Source organism: Melanostigma gelatinosum (genome assembly GCF_949748355.1).
Source record: "Melanostigma gelatinosum genome assembly, chromosome: 12".
Classification (NCBI taxonomy): domain Eukaryota; kingdom Metazoa; phylum Chordata; class Actinopteri; order Perciformes; family Zoarcidae; genus Melanostigma; species Melanostigma gelatinosum.
Window position 1 is genome coordinate 19,222,297 of NC_136645.1, and position 20,399 is coordinate 19,242,695.

Sequence of the window (20,399 nt, forward strand, 5' to 3'; positions counted from 1 at the left end):
CTGTAAATAAAACATTTGTATGAGACAAGGCTTCAGATGTTTGTCTGAGTGAAAAACAATATTCCTGTTCTGAATAACAAGATTTAAATGTGCCAAGGATACACATGGTTTTCTAAAAGTAAGAATTGAAACATGCTGCCAGGAAAAACAGAATTGGGTCATGAGTCCCATTACGAAACCTAAAATGTGCCAACACACTTGGTTGACTTTTACAGCTACGTGTTCCGTCAGTCTAAAACACGTGGGACGTTTGGAGGAATCGGAGCTCTGTGTGAAGGAAATGAACACCGCCACGAATGTTTCCAAATACCTTCTGGACAATTACACATTTGAAACACCTAAAAGCATGGAAAATTAAATGAGTGAATGAAGGAAACCGGCAAATGTATTTCCATGACTTATGCTATCGTAACGGTCTTTATTCCAGTCACATTGTCTGCAACTAAAAAGAGAAACTCATGAAAAGAAGATTCAGATGGTACACAGTTCTGTAAATTACACATTTATTTTCAAGAAATCTTTTAAATATTTGAAAAATTTCAATGAAACCGCAGCAGAAACAGTTGGTTTTACATATTTTTCAAATAACGACCACCTTTTTTAAATACATCTTTCTGTACCTTAAAACAATTCTTGTTTCATTGAGCGGCGCGAACCCCCGGTCTCCTAGTGTGAAAAGGCACTTCACTGTGTGAGGGGAAGCTGGGAAGGTGCAAGGCCGGAGCAGCCGTGAGGGTTGAATAGTTTAAAAAGCATCATTATACTCATTCATGCAACTTATCAAAAATAACACCGTACAGCCAAGCACCCAGCCAGAGAGACGAGACATCTCATGGATAACATGATGTACAAAGCTCTGAAGAATTAAGTAGCGAGTAGAGAAATTTCCTCAGATCCATCTCCCAGCAACTTTATTAGTTAAGTTTCTGAGTCATCCCTCCAAAAACACTACCAGCCAAAACAAATGCTTCCGGTTAAAAAACAGACGGTTCAGTTTGTTGCCTGTGCTACAGTTTTTTTTTTAAAGTGTTTTTGGTTAGCTTCAATTCTTAAAGTGTTAAACCTAAAAATGGAAATGTGCTCCAGACGTAATATGGCGGTTAGAGGTGCGAATTTAAGGGCTTCTGTGGTGACGCTGCCTTGCCTCACTGCTGCGACAGGAGGGCGTTCCTGTTGGCTTTCATCTTCTCAAGGCGTTTTACTAGATGGTTGTTGGTCATCTCCATCTCCTCGGTCTTATCTAGAGCTGTGCGCAGCTGTGGGGGGAAAAGAGGGGAAAAGTTATTTTATTTAATTCATTTAGCCTGGAAAGACCCATTGAGATCGGGGGCTCAATATCGATGGTGCCCTGGTTCTGACTCCCACAGGCAGCACCCTTATTCAATAATTCTTATAAATTACAAAACAATTTAAAAAAAAATCAACCAGCAATAGCCATATCATATATACGCTTTTTCTAAAACAATATAAAAAACACCAACCATCAATAATACATTGTAACATATCAATAACTAGGATGTTATGGTTTTACTATTTAGAGCATTCATAGACCTCGACATCAAATCAGCCCACGAAAACAAGGGCCTTCAACTTGACGGTCTCTTGAAACTTATTCCAGCTTCTTGGTGCGCAATAATTAAAATAAGCTTTTTCAGTTCAGTTCTGATTTGAGAGACCTCAAGAGCTAAACAACCCTGACTCCTTGTCTGGTAGCCATTAGAATACCATGTAATGAGGGATGAATAGATGAGGGTCCGGTAGGAAGCAGGAAGTAGTTTGAAGCACAATTAACTAGAGAGGCGAGTACCCGATCATGATAGAGACATTAATTAGCAGGAAGTGAGAACCTATTTTTCTGGGGAGGATACTGTCACATGCAAAAAGGGGAAATAATGCCGACAGCAGGTCAGTAGTGTTTAGACATTTGTGAACGACTGAACCAGCTCTCCATCGCCTTGCTGTGCCGGAGAGCTACGTTCAGCCTTCTTCATTTCAAGTTATAGATTATAAAGCACTAGTCGGTGTCTTTACCTCTCTTTGAAGTTTCCTTTTTTCTGCTTTAAGTTCGTCTTCTACTTTCTCCGAGTTGTCTGCTGATGACTTGTACCTGGACACTTGCCCTTCAAGTCTGTTGATCTGGAAAATGGAGACAAAAAGAGTACAATTTGGTGCCTTGGAGCCCTAAAAACACTTAACTTCTTCATATCTGTGTATTACATTTCTATAATTCACTACTACTATTATTTAGTTTGACAAGACATTTATTTTGAACTTACATTTTGTTCCATTGTACCCATTTCCTGTTCTGCCTTAGAAAGCTTGAATTTGTATTCACTAATCTGTCGGTTGGCATCTCCTACAGAGAAGAACAGAAACCAGTGAGTTTGAAAATACAAGTGTTCAAACAATCTGTGATCAGATACATAATCAGAAGGCCAACTTACTCTGCATCTCTATAATGTGGAGGTCTGTACCGTTCTCCATCTTCTCCCCGTCTGTGTATGTACTGTCCATCTTTGTGTGCTTCTGTCTCTCCTCCTCCAGCTGATTCTTCAGCTTCCTGATCTGAGCCAGCAGTTCATCCTTCTCCTCTGCCAACTTCCGTAGCCTGACATCTACGAGACGGATGGAAAAATACATTAAGCGGATGCAATTGACTGTAACATGGAGAATGCTGATTGTACAAACTGGAGGCGTCTTTCCCATTACAAGCTTTGGTGCTTGTAACCACTCACACCCCCATCAGACCAGTATTTAGCCTTCATGTGGACAGGAGCAATATCCCGACTCACCCAGCGGGCCCTCTCCTGCAGACTCCAGCACCTGGGCGGCCTCCTGGGAGACCACAGTGATTCCTGAGGACAGAGGCTCATGGTTGACTTCTCCATTAGGAGTGCCGTCTGGGATGATGATCAGCCCATGTTTCTGTGGCGAGAGAACACACGTTACTGAGGACTGGTTCCACTCTCTGTTGGCCAAACACGTCACAGAACAGAGGATATGCACAGATTTCACTTTCTTTATATACACTACAGCCCTCACCATGCACGAGAGAAGACAAACCAACAGTTGGATGAAACACAAAAAACTTGAAAAAGTAAAAGGCCATGGTACATGACAATGATCTGTAGGACGAACTGAACAGTCAGTTGTCTGTGGCTGTTCAAATGTAGGGTTGCACGATATAAAGTACAGGTGGTTATTACGATTATTGGGCGATAAGCAAGAAAATCTAATTATAGTTATTATACAGCAGAGATTGAACCAGTCGAGGTTATATTTTACTCGTGTCGAGTAATCTGCCAGTAGGGATGAACTGCTTGTGCGGTCTGCACGAGCCTTTGCAGAATTGTGACTTCTTCACCAGCCCTGCTCGCAGTAAACTCCCCTCTCAACCCGCAGCCATACAGGGCTTCTTATGCCTCTAGCGCATCGCTATGAACGAGCTAAACACTGTTGCCGATTGTAAGGAACAGCCGAACACAATCAGCTATGCATCTTAAAATGAGTTCTTGTGGAACAGCCAGCCCCCCCTCTCTCTACCAGCCAGTGTTGATCTGCACAGCAGTGAGTGTCTTCACACCAGCAACAGAGCAGAGGATGATGTCACAGGACTGTTTTAGACAAAAATAAAGGTCCCTGATACACATGTATAGATGATGCATGTAGCTTAACACTGGCGGTCTAAAGTTGCATTAAACAACTAAAAACATTCTGAATCTCTCGTACGGTTATTTGCAAATCATCTCTTTGGCATCGTTACCATGTGATAAACAAAAGCAGATGCGGACTACTGCGTGTCTACGTACAGTGACATTACATGCATACCCATTATAAATAAGAAATCCACCAGTAATTGGATATAGTACACTGTAGTCATTGTTGGTCAAGTACCAAATGAATTATGGAAAACCAGCCAGTAGTGAATCAGTTGTCAAGAAAATGAAATGGAAAGAAAAACAAAGACTGAGAAGTGCAAAGTGCAACACAATAGCAGGTCTGACAGCATTTACTGGCTTAGTTCCAACCAAAAGGAAAAGTATAAAAAGCAGTTTCGGGGCCATCAACTCATTCTTCCGATCTTTTATTTTCTGCTGGGACTTGAGGAAGACCTACCTCTCCTGCTTTGGCCTTCCCCTTGATGTCAGCAAGCTCATCTCTGAGCTCGTCTCTCTCATTCCTAATGCAATCAAAGTACTCTTTCTGCCTCTCTAGGGCCTGGCCACACGGACAAGAAAAGACAAGAGTGGAGAAGAGGCAGAGGAGAAGTTTGATCCACTGTGGACAGACATGCAACACCACAAGCTACAGCAAGACATCTCCCATGCACAAACATGAAGTGACTGAACATCACGCCAACAAAAAAAAGACAGAAACAAACAGATGAGGAGAGTGAGAGAGCAGAGACTGAAGATACAGAATCAGTAAGGAGGTCCATCTTTTTGACTTTGCACTTTGTGAAAACGATAAATAACTGATGCCTTCATCACCAACAGTCTGACTTCATGACCTAACTACAGGTGGAACATGCATGTCATGCTACAATAGTTATTTATTTTTAAGTTGACATTGCAAACCTAAAGAAAACAATTTCTATTCCACAGACTTTAACACGGTGCACTTGCATTGTGTCAGCTGAGGTTGCGGGATCCAAACAGACAACCCTGTTATTTCCACATGCAAAAGTCCAAACTGTGAACGTGTCCAGGTATGTGCCAACGCTTAAAGGGTCGCCAACATGCAGAGACGGCATGAAAGGCAAAAGAGGCGGATGCACAGTCATCTTTTGCCTCCCGTGTTCTGTCGGAGCACCCCTGTGGGACCTCCTACCCCAATCTTTTTGTCCTTCCAGTTTATAGTTTCCTGCAGGTCGAACGCCTCTCTGGTGAGGGCGTCTAACTTAATCTGCATTCGCTGGCTCTCCTGGAGCAGCGTTGGGAGCAGTGACAACACAGTACAGGATAAGAACAGAATAGGAATAATTGAATGGAACAAAGACAAAAAGGGGAGAAAATGCACATAAACATACGAAAATGAGGAAAAGGCACAGGCGAAACACGGTGAGAGGAGAATAATTTGAGGAGATTATGCTGAGACAGAAATGATGATTGAGAGTCAGATAGGACAATGAAACAGAGCCAAATGTCAGAAGGGACAGAGAGGACCTAGAGGCAGGCAAGTGCCAATCAATCCTGATCAGGTTCCTGCAGAACAGAGCCTCCTCTGCAGCCTGCACAGAGGCACCAACACCTTTCAATGTGTTGACAGAATAGCAGTCCGATGTGCTCACGCTGGCAGAAACAGGTTTGTTGTTTTCCTAATGGGAGGACGGCCTTACCTCTATCAGCTCATCTCTCTGGCGAATTCCCTCTTTCAGCTCTTCCTGTTTATGCTGCAGGACTGTACACGTGTGCTTCTGTCTTTGTAGTTCCTGAAACCACGGCCGGAACATTTCAGCCACAACCCCACCATGTAAATATCGAGCATTTTTTACCTGCATGAAATAGATTCCTGACACGTGGTTTAATACTAAAATAAGCTTCGGATCTTTTCTTTTTAACAGTCAATTGCACCTTTGTCCTGTCTTCCAGCTCCCTCTTCATCTCAGCCGTTTGTTCCTCCATCTCCTCTACGACGTCCTTTAGTGTGTCCACTTGATAGATGAGGTTGCCTTTGTCGTTGTCCAGCTGTGCATTAGATACCATGGCTTTCTTATACTTCTCCTCCACCTCTGCAAGTGACTCCTGATAAGGGTGGGAGCATGTTAATAAACAGTAAAATGGTTTAAAGCAAAGCTCACACATGCAGTACATGCACCAGCTGGGCTCTGGTATAAAACCAATTCCTTTTAACAGACATTGGCCAAACATACACAGTACACATGTCTTTTCTTTTTTTTATTATAAATTTAAGATTAAGTAAAAGGTATAATTCTGTACCACCTTTTGTGGAATTTTAAAAACAGGTCATTTGTGGCTAATACGTGTGGTGCTATTGATCACGTAATAATTAAAATGCGCTGAATCACGAGCAGGAGTGAAACAAGGCATTGGGGTGAAACGGGGATCTGAAAGAGAGAACTACAAGTGAACAACCAGGAAACAAGATGGTGAAAAGTAATCTGGCTAAAGTGCATCAGCGGTATCACACTCTACCAAGAACACTAAGGGAGTCCGGTTTGTTAGTGAACTACTCTCATCAATAAAACATACAGTGTTCCTTCTAAGAGAGCGAGAAACCACTGAAAGTGACTGCAGGAGCCAGCCAGAGGGTCGTCATACACTGTGGGTGGTACAAGAGCCTCAGGATCGAAAGCATGGCTGTCATCGGTCTCTTCTTCTGAAACAATTTGAACCCAGTTGAATTGTGGGGATGTCTTCATTCAGGCCACGACCAGCAAGTTGGATCAAAACAGAAAGTGAGGGAAGATCATGCAGAAGAACGACCATACGCAATTCACTCTGGGAGCATGCAAAGACAAGACTGTGGAGTTAGGAGCTACAGAGGGGTATGAGTGGGGAGGCGGGGGGGTGGGGGGGGGTAGTGACTGCTGTCAGAGAACAAGAGAAGGCATGCTGTGAGATCAAGCCCCTCTACCTTCAGCTCTTTAAGCCCTTGCATGTACCGCCCTTCTACATCCTGAATCTGGTCCTTTAGTTCATAGATATCCTGTAGAGCAGATGAAAGGAATGGTCGGGGTGAACTGGGGCATCAGAGGGGGGGGGGGGGGTTCAAGGGGAGAGAACAAAGCACCCTGCTGCCATCTCAAAAACAATCTACCTGGCATACACCTGACCAGGGCACCCAAGTTTAAAAAAGGACACATGTGACATCCATGAAGACAAACGGTGAAAGCAGAGAGGGCACAGCAGAGAAAATGCTATGGGAGGTTTATATGCAGAAGACATGTAGTAGCATTAAACTCTAGAACAATGTGATGACAGACATCTGGTACAAGTACAATCAAATTCATATGAGAGCATTTTTCAGTCAGTATATCCATTCAACTCGATAGTGTGCCACCGTGTGTACTGTGCACCTTACCCTAAGTTCACTCAGACTGGTGTCGGGTTCATAAGCGCTACCCGTGTCAGCGCTGCCCCGTCGTGACGAGGTGCCACCCAGTGATGCTAACGTGGCTGCCGAGAGGCCCGGGGTGGCACATCGGGAAGACGGCTGAGAACACAAAGTACCACAAAACTCCAGTCAGGAAAAACAGCGCAGCACAACTCAGACAGGTTATTCAACACCATCACCTGATATTGCAGGGCCCTTAAGTGATCTTGCCCAAGTCAAATCCTCATAGGATAGGCAATCAACTTATTGTTCGGTGTGAGATTAAATTTACAGACTACTGCATTGCTCAGTGAAGAATTTGAATGCATGAAGTAAAAAGCTAAATCATGATGAACTCACCCGACTAAAATCTGTATACTGCTTGTCACATTTGTCGTCCAGCTGAAATAAAGAGAAGAAATATTATAAAAACAAGATCAGTATTTTGAGAAGACCCATCCTGTGATGTCATGCTTGGAGTCGTTTCCTCATCTGTAAATCAGGGAGTTAGTAGGAGTCTCGGATAAGTGCTGCATGTTCACAGATCATAAAGAGTTCACAACCAAAGTAAACAGAGTGAGTGAATCACACCGCTCTATTAAAAGAAGACTTCTTTCATGCTGCTGCACACTGCAGTCACACCTAACCCATTTATAGTCAATGAAAACACACGGTGGGATGAGTTTTGAAAACCAAACGTTATCTTTCACCATGCATCACTGGGGTTGCACTTCTCAGCCCACTGTTGTGAACTTACAGCGTCCAAATCCGGGATGCTCAAATCATCAAGGTCAGACACAATACTGCCCCTCCGGCTGGTGCGGCTGAAATAATCAGCAGCCGACTCACTAATGTCCGAGAAGTCAGACGACTGCGTACAACACAGAGGAAGAGGAGGGAGGTATGGACAGAGAAACAAAGAACAACAGAGGGCCAAAGAGTGAAGACCATCAGTGAGGAAAGAACCGGAATATACAGTCAGAAGAGAGCACTGTTCAAAGGGTCATGGAGTTTAAATGGCTCTTCTGCGGTACAATAGAATAAAACAAAGAGTTTGCAAAGCTTAGATTACTACAGTGATAGAGTAGAACATCAGTCTAGACTTCGTACAGCCCGGTCCCTACAGCTCACCACACTGTCCCTGCGGCCTCGGCTGAAGCGATCCTGGGACACGCTGCTGACAGTGTCATCATCAGCGGAAGACTGAGAGGAATACGCACACACACACACACACACACGATGAGGAGTCAAAGTAACGTAGGATGGACACTTGCCCAAGGCTTTCTACAACACACGCACTTGTTCAAAACAGCAATCCGTAGACATCCAGTAGCAGTCTCTGTGTTGAACAGATTATTGGATTACTCTAAAGATTCTCACTATACGGAAGGCTGATTCATGCAATTAGGAACATTTCGTCAAATACACCAACTGGAGTCAAGTTAGATAAGACAATCTTGCTACAACATCTTTACACAGCACTCCTTAATACACACACAGTTTGATGTCAATCAACAATGCTGTTCCCTAAAGCAGGCTGTGGGTGATCAACACCGTCCCTATGAGGGGGAGGCCTGCTGTTGAGAGGGGAAGCGTGTTAATAGCGGGCATCTGTGTGCGTGGTGTAATCCGACATCATGCGGGGGTGGCGGTGGTTTGAGGTGCTCACCACGGGGCTGCTGCGGGTGGAGCTGGCTCTAGAGGAGTAGCAGCTGTATTCAGAGGGCTGCGGATGGGAGGAGGAGGACAGCACACGGGATCAACATGAGGACAGACGTCAGGCCACATGCACAACGGTTAGCTGCTGTGGTGGCGACAGTGAATGTTTGTCAAACAGCGTTAACGCAGAAGACTTACAGGTCTTGAACTGTATCCCGAGCCGCTAAGACCGGCGTCGTTGCAAATAGAGGCCTGAGGGCACACGTGGGAGACAATGCAGGGCTCAGCAACACACAGAAGGGGAGCATGAATCTTTGGCGCACAGACTCTCTGGGCCATGCAATAAACTGAAAAACTCTATTTCAAACATGAAGTAGGTCATTTGTTTCAGTGCTGTACAACAAAGGCCCTGGCTTCACGCAAATTTCTGCCTTATCTAAATGAAGCACCAATCTCTGGCCACCACCAAGTGCTCAGAGTGTCCAGGAGCTAAATATAAGCAGTCCCAGCCACCCTGAGCATCCTATCAGATGTATGTGGCCACGAGAGGGGGGAATGTTTACTTCTGAAGGCAACATGAGGCATGCAGAGAGACATTGGCCACTCAAGTGGACGGAAACTGACCACGCTGTAGCTGCGAGGCAGCCCCGTGCCAACGGTGGAGGACGAAGAAGTGGTGGCCTGTCAGAGAGGAGGGGAGCCGGGAAATGACAGTTTAGAGGACAAAGGAAAGCTGTGCTTGGAGTGTGAGAGACTAAAGAGCTGCAGAAAGGGGAAACAGGATGAATGTTTTGCTGAGCTTGTCACTTTTAGGGGGAAAGGTTTTGAGGAGCAGGGGGGGGGGGGGATCAGGTGTGGAATGTTTTAATACTGGTGAAGAACCACCTTTGTCAGTCAGCAAGTAATCTACGTAAATTCAACTGTTTCACAGTGGCAAACTACACCAACCTCAAAACCATGATTTTCTCTTTGCCTTTATGACAAACAATGTCTCTTATTGCAGTTATAAAACATGTTTGTTATGCTTATAAATGTCCAATAAACTACACCATGCAGATAGTAGTATACTGCTTCAACTGGCTCTGATCAGCCTGTGTATGAAAAGGGTTGAAAGTTGGACAGCACTGTCCGGGGGACCGACCCGAGGCCGATAGGTGGAGGGAGGAGGCGTTGGTTTTGTCTTCGTTAGGCTGGAGTAGTTCCTTTGATCGTGGTAAAGTCCAGTCTGGAAGGGTAGTAACATAACGTTGACCTCAAACAAACACCAACATAACAAATTGTATCCTCAAGAGTCAGACTACTATCAACATGACTTGGCAAACATCTACGAGACACTTCACAAGACAATAAATAGTCATCTTATCACGGGTAAAGTCGATAAAGCAGTAAATCATCACGGCAAGCCACCATCATTAGTCTACACCGCCTCCATGCTTAAGGCTGCAGAAGACACACAAACACTAGGAGTACACTGACCAGCAGGTCTTTCTTCGAGGAGCTGGACGAGGCCCTTTTATGGCCATGCAGGTCACTGTACACAGAACTCTGTTCAACCCACAACAAAAAAAATGAGGCAAAAGGACTAGAGGAAGAAGCAGTGATACACAGCTGATCATCACAGAGGTACATACAGTGGAGCGGGAACTCTTGAGGGTGGAGCTAGAGGAGAGGCCATCAGACTGAAGAGAGCACAGGAGTCACAAGAATTACGATGATTAAACAGCTGAGAAGCCGTTCGGTGAGCGCTAGCAGAAACACACTCCACACGGCTCACAAAACAATATGTTAGTTGTTCAACAGGCGACAAGCAATCCAACACGCAAGCAACCGCTGCATTTCTATATGGAGCGGTCAAAAACACAGTGAAGGAACAGAAACACCTGTAAGTGTCACTGACAATTATGGTGGTTGTGTGTTGTTATAATGTTGAAAACGCAGTCAGCCTTAAGTTTGTTGTATCAACAGGTGCAGACGCTGCCGACGTAATCCTGCTGAAAACAGCTTTGAGTTTCTGTGTTTGATGAGAACTGCACCAAATGTCTCGTCAAGGTAAACATTCCCAACACTTTAAAAGCTGAACATTCTATATCAAAGTTTAGTGTCAGCCCATCAGAGTCACACTGCAAAGCATTCAAAGATGATTCAGGGAGAAACTCATTGTAGAGAATAAAGTACAACAGACAGTCGCTTCAGTGACACGGCCAGGTATAACCTAATCTGTCGTAGGTGAATCTCCGATATGAACAGAGAATAACTGGAGCAGAAGTAGATGAGACAGACTAAAGAAAAGTGGAAACACCAAGGAAATTTGGAAATCTTAAAATCAGCCGTTTGTATCCAAGCACATCCTTTTGAATCAGAGTGAATTCTGCTTTGCACGTTAAAGTTAGCCAGACATGCACTCCAGTTACATGCTGAGAATCAGTTCATCCACTCAATCAGTTGCCAAACTCCACACGTATACACATGGTGCACTCACAACGCACCAACACATCTTTTCTATGGGAACTGGATCGACTGTTAGACCCCATGTCACGTGTTGCAGAGGATGTCTACTTCAAATTAAAAACAAAAGCAAAGATTAGGAGAAATCTTCACATTCCAACCATTTTATGCTATGACGCAAAACACTACCAAATAAAAGCATTTCACCCAAATGCATTAATTAAACAAGTGCTTCCCTAACAAGAACAATGGCTTTTCACACATCTGTGTGACCCTGTGAGAGCACAGTCTTAATAAAAACTGCCAGAGATTTATTATGCATTACGCACCCTGTAGCTGCGGACTGAGATGACATCATCATCCAGCCCCTGTTGGTGTGGAAACATGGAGTCACAGCAGAGAAGCAGACAGAGAGGAATATGGCTGATGAGACATTAACTGCAGGATTAAAGAAGGAGAAAGAACAGAAACACAGGCAGACAAAGGAAGTGTGTTTGGGAGAAGATACAGACCCGGCGATGACGGCTGGTTATACTACTACTAGAGCCTCTGGCTTTTTCTGAGTCAGCCTGGTGTGAGGAAGGAAAGTTGGGAAAGATTACAGAGCGAAAGTAGAGCGGCAAGGTCACTGCAACGCTCAACAGTTGCTAAGCAAAGACCAAAACATGCAAAACAACTTTGGCGATCATGTTTATAACCAAAAGGATGTCATAAACAATTGCAAATGTTATCCGCTTCAAGCATGGCAGCAGCAAGATTAGTGATACACAAAAACAGGTAATATTGCACATTTTTGTCTCATCTGTTTTTAAAGGAAACAAGACTGCGCCCAATGAAAACCTCTGCTTCTCTTTCTTGCATCAAAACACAGAGATCCATTGCATGCAAAAGTTGTTCATAAACATTCAACAGCCTCCATCCTTTCTGAAGCAGCTGGACGTTGGAGGAGTAAAACTTAACGTCCAAACCGCCTACTTTGCTGCAGACTCACCCACCCTAAATAAAGTCAAAGGCCAATGCATGCTCCATGAAAACACACAGCCACAGATTACAGTGTCTCCAAAGCAAATACATATTTCTACAGTGAGGCGCAGTGTAGTCTGGAAGTCAAGTGGAGCTAAATGGTCAGGCTCGACTGGGGCTCAATCCCACACAACAGGCCGGGTTAGTGGAGTGAGCGGCTGCCACCCTCTCGTGCTCGCCTACCATCCACTGGTGGATCTGACCGAATTTTCTGTTGCTACTGCTGGAGGAGAGGTAAGAACGCTGGGCAGGGGGAGAAGTGCCAGGAAAAACCAAAAACATACAATCATACTTCACTCAAAACTGCTGAAACCTTAAAAACAAAAAAAAGAAACTGGGTGACATTCACTTCAGGAATAGAACTTTTGGTTTCATCTGTGGACATGCAGCACTTTCATTTTTCTTCCTGTGAGTGTATGTTTATGAACCATCAGATGAATCTAAAAATGTCTTTCAAGGCATAAGGCCAAGCAGCTCCTCTGCACCGGTGACTATGGAGGCAGATGAGTAGCTTGCCAACACGGAGTCAGATAATGTGGTTCAAGAAACGCATAAATAAAGGCGAAAACAAGGCCAGTTTCCATATTCAATCTCCAGTTGATCTGTGCTGAAAGCAGCAGTTATGGTGCATTAGCTCGCTTGATGGGTTGACTGTGCATCTTTGCCGATCAGATCCACTTTGTTTTTGTTTTTTTATACCTCTTTCTGCTGCCGCTCAAGTTCCTTCATTCGAATATCCCTGGCCTCGGCTCGAGCCGCCCTCTTGGCTGCAAGCCTCGCCTCCGCCTGTAAGACACACACACACACACACACACACACACAACATGAACACACTTGTTAGCCATTACTGGAAACTCGTGAAGGTGCCGTTCTCTGGAAGACGCACAGTGAGTGCAAAGGAAAACAAATAACACACAATGAAGGGAATAGCTTCTATCAACAACCAATCACACAGTAGAATGCACACGAGTCTCCTGTGAGAGAAAAGAGACGGTGGAAAATGTACAGTGGAGTCCAGTGGAGAGGACAGTTATGTGCAGCATCAGGACAATGTGTCATGTGTAGAATAAAATGTATTTACCTACTATAGAGAATACTGCCTGTTAAATGCTTTTCTAAAAACAACTGAGTATTCAATACAACAGAGCACACGGAGACTTGTTGGTGACCTCACGCGAGGAATAATGCAGTTACCTACAACTGTACAGGTACCTCTGTATATTTTGGCCAAAAAGTAACAAGAAGTAGGAGTACAGAAATGCCAAAGATATATTTGAGGTCAATTAGAAACAGTTACTAAGTCAGTTCACCCACCAGAGAGCAGTAGAATTGTTCCACTGAACACATTCATAGGGATCCTTATAAAAAAATGTTTATCCTTACTGTAAAAATATATTAATATTGGCTGATATATTACGATGATTAAATGTTTTACTCTCTCAAAATATGTTGTAAACCTACTAAAGCAACTATTGGTCAGGATATAATATGGACAGCATAAAAACTGTACCGTGTGCCCTCAGCTGACCAGTTTAGTCTGTGAGCCACAGCTCTTGGGACGCCTCATCACCAACATGTGCTAACCATCAGTTCCAGGAGGGCTGACGTACAGAACTCACGGGGGAGATGCCAATAGTGCACAAACAAACTGACAGAGAGGTTGAGGCGCAAGAGAAAACAGAGTGTGGTTCTGCACAGTCGATAAACACTGAGGCAATTTCAGAACTAGCTGAACCTATAGCACAAACACGTGGGACTCAAAGACAAACTCTCCTCTGGGGGCCAGGAGCTCAGCACAAGGAGCTAATTTAGGCAAACGCCTCCACAGCCCTGAAGAGTCACACAGGTGACTATGTATACTATCCTGCAATCACTTCCATCATACAAATTACACGCTTTGAAACTGAACATCCCACCAACAAAGAACGGCACGCTTGCTTCTGGAGCACAGGCCTTTATCTGTTGCTAAAACACAGTCCATAAATACAGCATGTGGTGTACTGTGTACAGTATCGCACAGCAGACAAACACTGTCAGCATTCCAGCAATTTCTTATCTGCACTGCCAGAATAGAAGGCCGGTGGACATAGGCTATTCCTGTTTCAATACCAGCCTGGAGTGAACAAACACCGTTTTATAATAATGACGAGCAACCAGCCAAATTCAGGTTATTTTTGCCTACACGCTGTGTAAAAGGAATGTTAAACAGTGTTATTGCCAAAAACATTTGAAAGCAAAAAGGCAAGTTCAGGTCAATTTTAATAGTAGGGGGATATGACCTGTATCCAGTTGGACAGATCATAGTTTTAGCACAATAACTATCTTGTTTTACAGTGATAAGATACCTGAATTTAACTTGCCAAGATAAGCAAGGAGTGAAAACCATGACCCAGAATTTAAGTCAGAGTAAAGTTGGGGTGATGAGTGAGGTACAGTAATACCCATTTAGTAGCCAATACATACATCTTAAATTCCATCATCACTAATGAATTATAGCGAATGATTTGTGATTCCTTTTTTGTGTACTATGTAAGATTTTCTTTTGTAAAACTGCATGAACACCTACGGTTAAATGCCCTTTTGGTGAATGTTCATGCACTGTGGGGTAATTCCTACGGCCGCTCTGTGTGATTTTGGAATCGAACTGACGGCCAAACATTTAAACTTGGTACAAGGTAAAAAATTAAAATAAATAAAAGACCGTACATTTGAGAGGGGATGAAGAGAGAGCAAACGAGAACGCGAGCGACACGGCTGGCCCTATGCTCTGCACCTGTTGAGCAGTCTGACAGTATGACCCGCTATGCACAGCAGCACAGCTGAGCGCTCTGTCTCTGTCCTATCTATAGCCCGGCCCATCCGGCCCCGGCTCTCTGACGGCGATATCATGAGGCTGGAAGGGTAACCCGAGCAGCCGAAGTTCTCCATCAAACACACCTACAGCAATCTGGGCAGTAAGAGACCAGCAATCCTCTATGAGCTCATCTGGAGCGCTCCAAACAATGAATCGTGTATACTGAGCCAATACCCCGGTTAGGGTAGCACCAATGAAATGTAGGGATTCACTGCTTTTATATCATTGCAAATTATATTAAAGTAAGTGTGATATGGCATCTCCAGTTTAATTACTGTGGTCAATATTGCTACATTTATGATGTCAATACATGAATTAAAGAAAATTGGTCGGAAATGAGCTTGAAATAGGTATATTAAAAGGAAGGTGCTGATATGTAAACAGAATGCTTTAACATCAATGAAACATAATTGTATCTAGCAATAAACCCTGGCAGGTTTAACAACAAATACACTGCTTATTGCTAAATCAACAAGTCACTTCATTATAGACATCAAAAAGCAAAGACTTACTACTACACACAAATACAAACAAAGATCTTCAGCTTTAAAAATAGGCCTGCACAGTCACTCCATCTGATGTTAACAGCTTACCTCTGGTCTCTTTTGCAACATTAAAATGACACCAGACTAGTCCTTGAAAACATTCATTGCTTGCTTCTAATACGCCAAAAACACGACATTTTAAATGTCCAGTAAAATTCAACTACCGGTAGTGCTAAAAAGCTTGCATTGACAGGGGGGATGAAGCCTGATCAAACGGGTAGTCCTTGTCCATCAGTTGTTCACAAACACTGTACGATGTTCTCTGTCTGCCGACAGCCTACAGAGAGAGAAAGTGAAAAACTTTCCATTGCAATAATGACTTGATATCACAAATCATATGAACTATGAACTATAGCGTCCACACAAAAAAAAAAAAAAAAAAAAACACCCTTTGTACACTGGCAAAAGTCAATGATTGCCTTGTTCAAGTACCATTCGCTCCCTTAGATCCTAATCTGAGGGACAACGGGAATGAGATGATCATCTAATTCCAACACATGGTCACTGTCAGATTACTAAGCAAGCTGCTGGTATTCAGGACTGAGTGCCCAGAAATGAAAGAGGCCTCAGAACTGAGCTGGGGAAGGTGTAGGCTCAAATTCACAGTCATTCTCAGCAGTGATTGGTGCCAGGCGCAGGCAGGCACAGACAACACAAGGCAGAAGCTGCAGTGTTTTGAAGATTTGTTTGGGAGGCTGGCGGGTTAGACACTGACCCCTTGAGCGCCCTGCACCGTTGATCTAATCTCTGCTTTGTTCCACAAAGAGATTCAAATTCAAAACCCGACTGGGAGGGTCGGATGACTCATGTTTCTATGACCGGCCTGCATGACTATAAAGAGAGCAAATGGAGCCGTTGTGCTTAGTGCCCAAGAGTGAGAAACTGCACAGATAAAAAAAGTATTCTTAAAATGGGCCAAGGCAAATATTTAAGAGAAGACAACTTATCCAGTGTTACATTTCTACCTGTAAAAACAAGAAATAATGTGACCATAAAACTTCAAAGACAATCTGCAGATAATGTGGCTTCCCCCCCCCCCCCTTACACCTGGCATAAAAAAGAGACATTAAAACTTTGAAAACTGATCTTTGCATTTCATGTTGTTGGCTACCTCACTCTGAAAAAAGGCAAAGGAATGGCAGCCCTGCTGTGGAACAAAATGGAATAATCACAGGACATGTCGTTACAGGCTAGGCAGCTTCTCTCCTCTGCCCGTGTTTTTCTCCCCCAAATGAAAATACTACAAGTCAAGTCAATCTTGAGTCAAGCCAGCTGTCTCCACTCACTTGAGCTGAAACACATTAACCATCGGAACCTGAATATCCACATTTAAGTATGTGCGTCAGAGTCCCATTTGCTGACACGACTATGACCGCCACGTTTCAAATCAAGCACACGGGTATTAAATGGAGAATTTAGCAAGCAAGCCTAACACATTATTTAGCAGTTTGCATTTGAATCTGAAATTGCTCCCAATATTCAAGAAATCTACCCAGTTCATAGACAGTACCGACGACAAATCCTATTAAACTGCAGAGATATTCAGAGTTCACTTGATTACCAGAACTGCTTATGTTTATGCCATCACTTATTAGTTGTTCCAATATATCACTGTTGTAATGAATAATTTGGTTTTCAGAAGAACACAACAAAGAATCACGATATAATAATAATAATAATAATAATAATAAATATTTATATAGCGCTTTTCATGACACTCAAAGACACTTTACATTAAAATCATCATGTATAAAAACAATACACTAAAAACAAAGTACACAACAATAGTCACGCATTAAAAGCAGTTTTGATTTGTGATTTGAATGTGGAAAGGTCAGTGCAATCTCGGATGTTTTTGGGGAGAGAGTTCCAGAGGGAGGGGGCAGATATGGAGAAGGCTCTGTCGATACACTAATGTTTGCAAGATACAAATATAGTTGAATAATTTATCTTTAGAAAAACTAATTACCTGGACATGCTAAAGAATAATGTTTTCTGCAAATATTAGAAAAAAATAAATAAAAAACTACAACCTGTCTGGCACAAATTGCCAATCCTAAATTGACCACACTTAGATGGTTTCCAATCCATTTAGTTGAGTTCCTCGAGTCAATTTCATAAATAACACTTTCGTTTTTTTAGAAAGGTTTCACAAAATATAAATTATATAAATATATATATATATATATATATATATATATATATAATAAAATTGTGTTTTATATTAAATGGGCCTAGTGCCATGTATAAACATACCTCTTTATTGTGCATTCAGTACTAAGCTATTCAAAGAATACACAGGTTCATATATTCATTTTAAACAGGTACAGTGAGTAGGGAGGCCGTGCCACTGCCATTTATAAACATACCTTGTCAACTGATACCAATGCCAATATCAACATTGTCTGTCAATTGCATGATAATCATGCACACAAGCTATTCAAACTGATGTTTTCATTTTAAACGTGGAACCGAAAAATGAGTGATGGCCTATTAGTACCACTGGCATGCATAAAGAGACCAGTTATCTTTCATACAATACTGAACTATTAAAATAATAGACAGATTCATGTTTAGTGAATTATTTTTATTTCTAATCAACCAAAAATTTTGCGGACCCCCTGTTGAAGACCTCTGATTTAGAAGATGCTCAAAGCATTTTTTGTGTAGTTAATGATACATTGACTGTAGATGCAACTGAAAATAGCCCATTTAAACATTAATGTTTTCAAGCTTTGCCAACACATTACATTTAGGTTTTAGCTAATAAGGGCTCACTTTCAGCCCCAGTGCAGTGTCAGCCACTAATATTCATTAACGCATATACCGGTAATGGTTTCATCTGTATAGTGATGATCCCTGTGTTTTAAACAGAATGGTGCTGTGATGGGGCTGCTGCACAAATTAACAACATCCGAGACTGACAAAGCAATCTTCCACCTATGCTTAAAAAGCCCATCATCTGGAGAAGGATAAACAAGACCATTTGAGCAGGATACAAATTACATTAGAGTTGATTAAACATTGCATGAATAGAGCAATATCGGGAGCATATAGCCTCGATCCATTCCACTTTGACCCAAATTAGAAACAGGGTGTATATGATGGAGTGTGAACTTACCTCCCGAGCAATGCTACTCAAAGCCTCATCCTCTGCTGAGAACCGGTCTTTCACGGGGGCACGCTTTCTACCAGCGCCTTGTGTCCCCATGTTGCCTCTGCAACTGTAGCGCCACCAATGATGTGCAAGGCCAGAAAATACACAGAAGTGTATGTTGACAGCTACAGGAAAAAAGCAGAGACAAAAGAAGCGTATTCTAATAGTCTGTAAACAAAGCCAAGTTAGGGAATAATGTGATGTGCATTCTTCAGTTTCAACTACATTTCATAGAGTATGATTTTATTCACGCTAATCTCACTCACAACCCATACATTCCCCCATGAACCAGCTTTAACGCGACATGCAGGACCACTGCATCCTTATAATTCAGTATTTGAACACAACATTCAAATAAACAGCTACTGATGTTTACAGAGGGAATGAGTATATAAAGCTGAAAATGATCTGAAACCATGATTGTTTACTGGCTTGCATTATAGTATTCTTCATCGTCGACATGATGATGTATTTGAGGGACATCTTGACAATATTAGTGCGATCACAGTAACAAAAGACCACTATAGCTTGCTGGTAAAGACAGGGGGGAACACGCCTAGTTTAGGACCCAGCTGAGTCAGAAGACACAAGCGAGACATGAGCACTCATTGAAGACGTTTGATGATCTGAACCCCGTGGAGCCATGAATCGAATTAAATAGTTTGATCACCTCAGCGTCCTTTGCTAACAAATCAATGATAAGTCATGGTCAATATACAACGAGATGATAAGTTACGTAGCTTAGCTACGTTATTCAACCATCTTCAGCTAACTTACTGAAACGTTAACTCGGGCAGTTTTCCAACCACAGACAAATCTAACAATATACCTAGACCATGGCCATAGGAAAGGGATAGAGTTAGGTTAAAGTTACCTCAAAGTACTGCCCTGTGAGCTTTAGCGAGCTAATTATGCTAACATTTACGTTGACTATGGATAGCCAGCTCAACTGTATGCTAACTAGGGGTGCTAGCGTTAACTAGCATTTCGTCCTCTCGGAATTGTCGTTAAAGAGTTAACGTTAGCTAGCGTCACCTTTTTAGGTTATTCCTCCGCCACCGCTGAAGCGAGCGCTTTACAAAAACGAGAACTATCCACAGATGTACTTTCCCCAGCAATGACCCCCAGCACCGACGACTATCTCTGGGAGCCAACGCTGAGCTAACTGACCAGTTTAGCTGGGTAGTTAGCTTGGATAGCCAGTGGGACTAGCCTCGACTCTCCTGAGAGGCAGACAGGGCAAACTGGCATTGATCCTCCCGTCATATTCCCCACCCCAAATATATTACCTCCGCGACACCTTCAAATCAACCGCGACACTGCCAAGGCGTTGTCCCTTTCTCCAGGAGGTTTAGGGGAGAGCCATTCAGAGATTGGTAGTGTTTTTGTCCACACTGACAGCTGTCATCAGTCCGCCTTTCCAGCGCTTTTCACTGCCCGGTGGTTAGATCCCAAGGACCCGGATGTTGGGAAAAATTAGGGTGTGATGCTGCCTTCAAGGCCCGTCAGACACGTCGTAATGCCAACTGTTATACTCGACTGGGAGAGAGCGGTTTTCCATCGAGTGATAATGAATAGGTCTGGTATAATAACATGCTGAGTGACTTTCCACTGTTTGAAATTAAGGGGCTGACAGCATGGAAATTGGAAACAAGTAATG

General features: G+C 43.0%; 1 protein-coding gene across 9 annotated transcripts; it reads right to left on the bottom strand.

The window, feature by feature from the left end:
- Positions 1-495: 495 nt before the first annotated feature.
- Positions 496-20,171, bottom strand: lrrfip2 (leucine rich repeat (in FLII) interacting protein 2). 9 transcript variants are annotated; one of them, XM_079280072.1, is made up of 27 exons: positions 20,029-20,171; positions 18,704-18,864; positions 12,883-12,969; positions 12,367-12,426; positions 11,673-11,729; positions 11,490-11,528; positions 11,202-11,267; positions 10,347-10,394; positions 10,192-10,260; positions 9,857-9,940; positions 9,340-9,396; positions 8,914-8,967; positions 8,726-8,782; positions 8,188-8,259; positions 7,814-7,927; positions 7,417-7,458; positions 7,045-7,176; positions 6,598-6,669; positions 5,574-5,744; positions 5,339-5,431; positions 4,831-4,923; positions 4,117-4,218; positions 2,793-2,925; positions 2,445-2,615; positions 2,277-2,356; positions 2,032-2,136; positions 496-1,256 (listed from the first exon to the last, which is right to left on the bottom strand). In XM_079280072.1, the coding sequence occupies exons 2-27, from the start codon at positions 18,791-18,793 to the stop codon at positions 1,146-1,148; spliced, it is 2,259 nt and encodes a 752-aa protein (XP_079136198.1). In that variant the 5' UTR covers positions 18,794-18,864; positions 20,029-20,171; the 3' UTR covers positions 496-1,145. The 9 variants fall into 9 exon arrangements, with proteins under 9 accessions (XP_079136198.1, XP_079136200.1, XP_079136199.1 ...); XM_079280074.1 differs by lacking the exon at positions 7,814-7,927; XM_079280073.1 differs by lacking the exon at positions 6,598-6,669.
- Between the last annotated feature and the right edge of the window lie 228 nt (positions 20,172-20,399).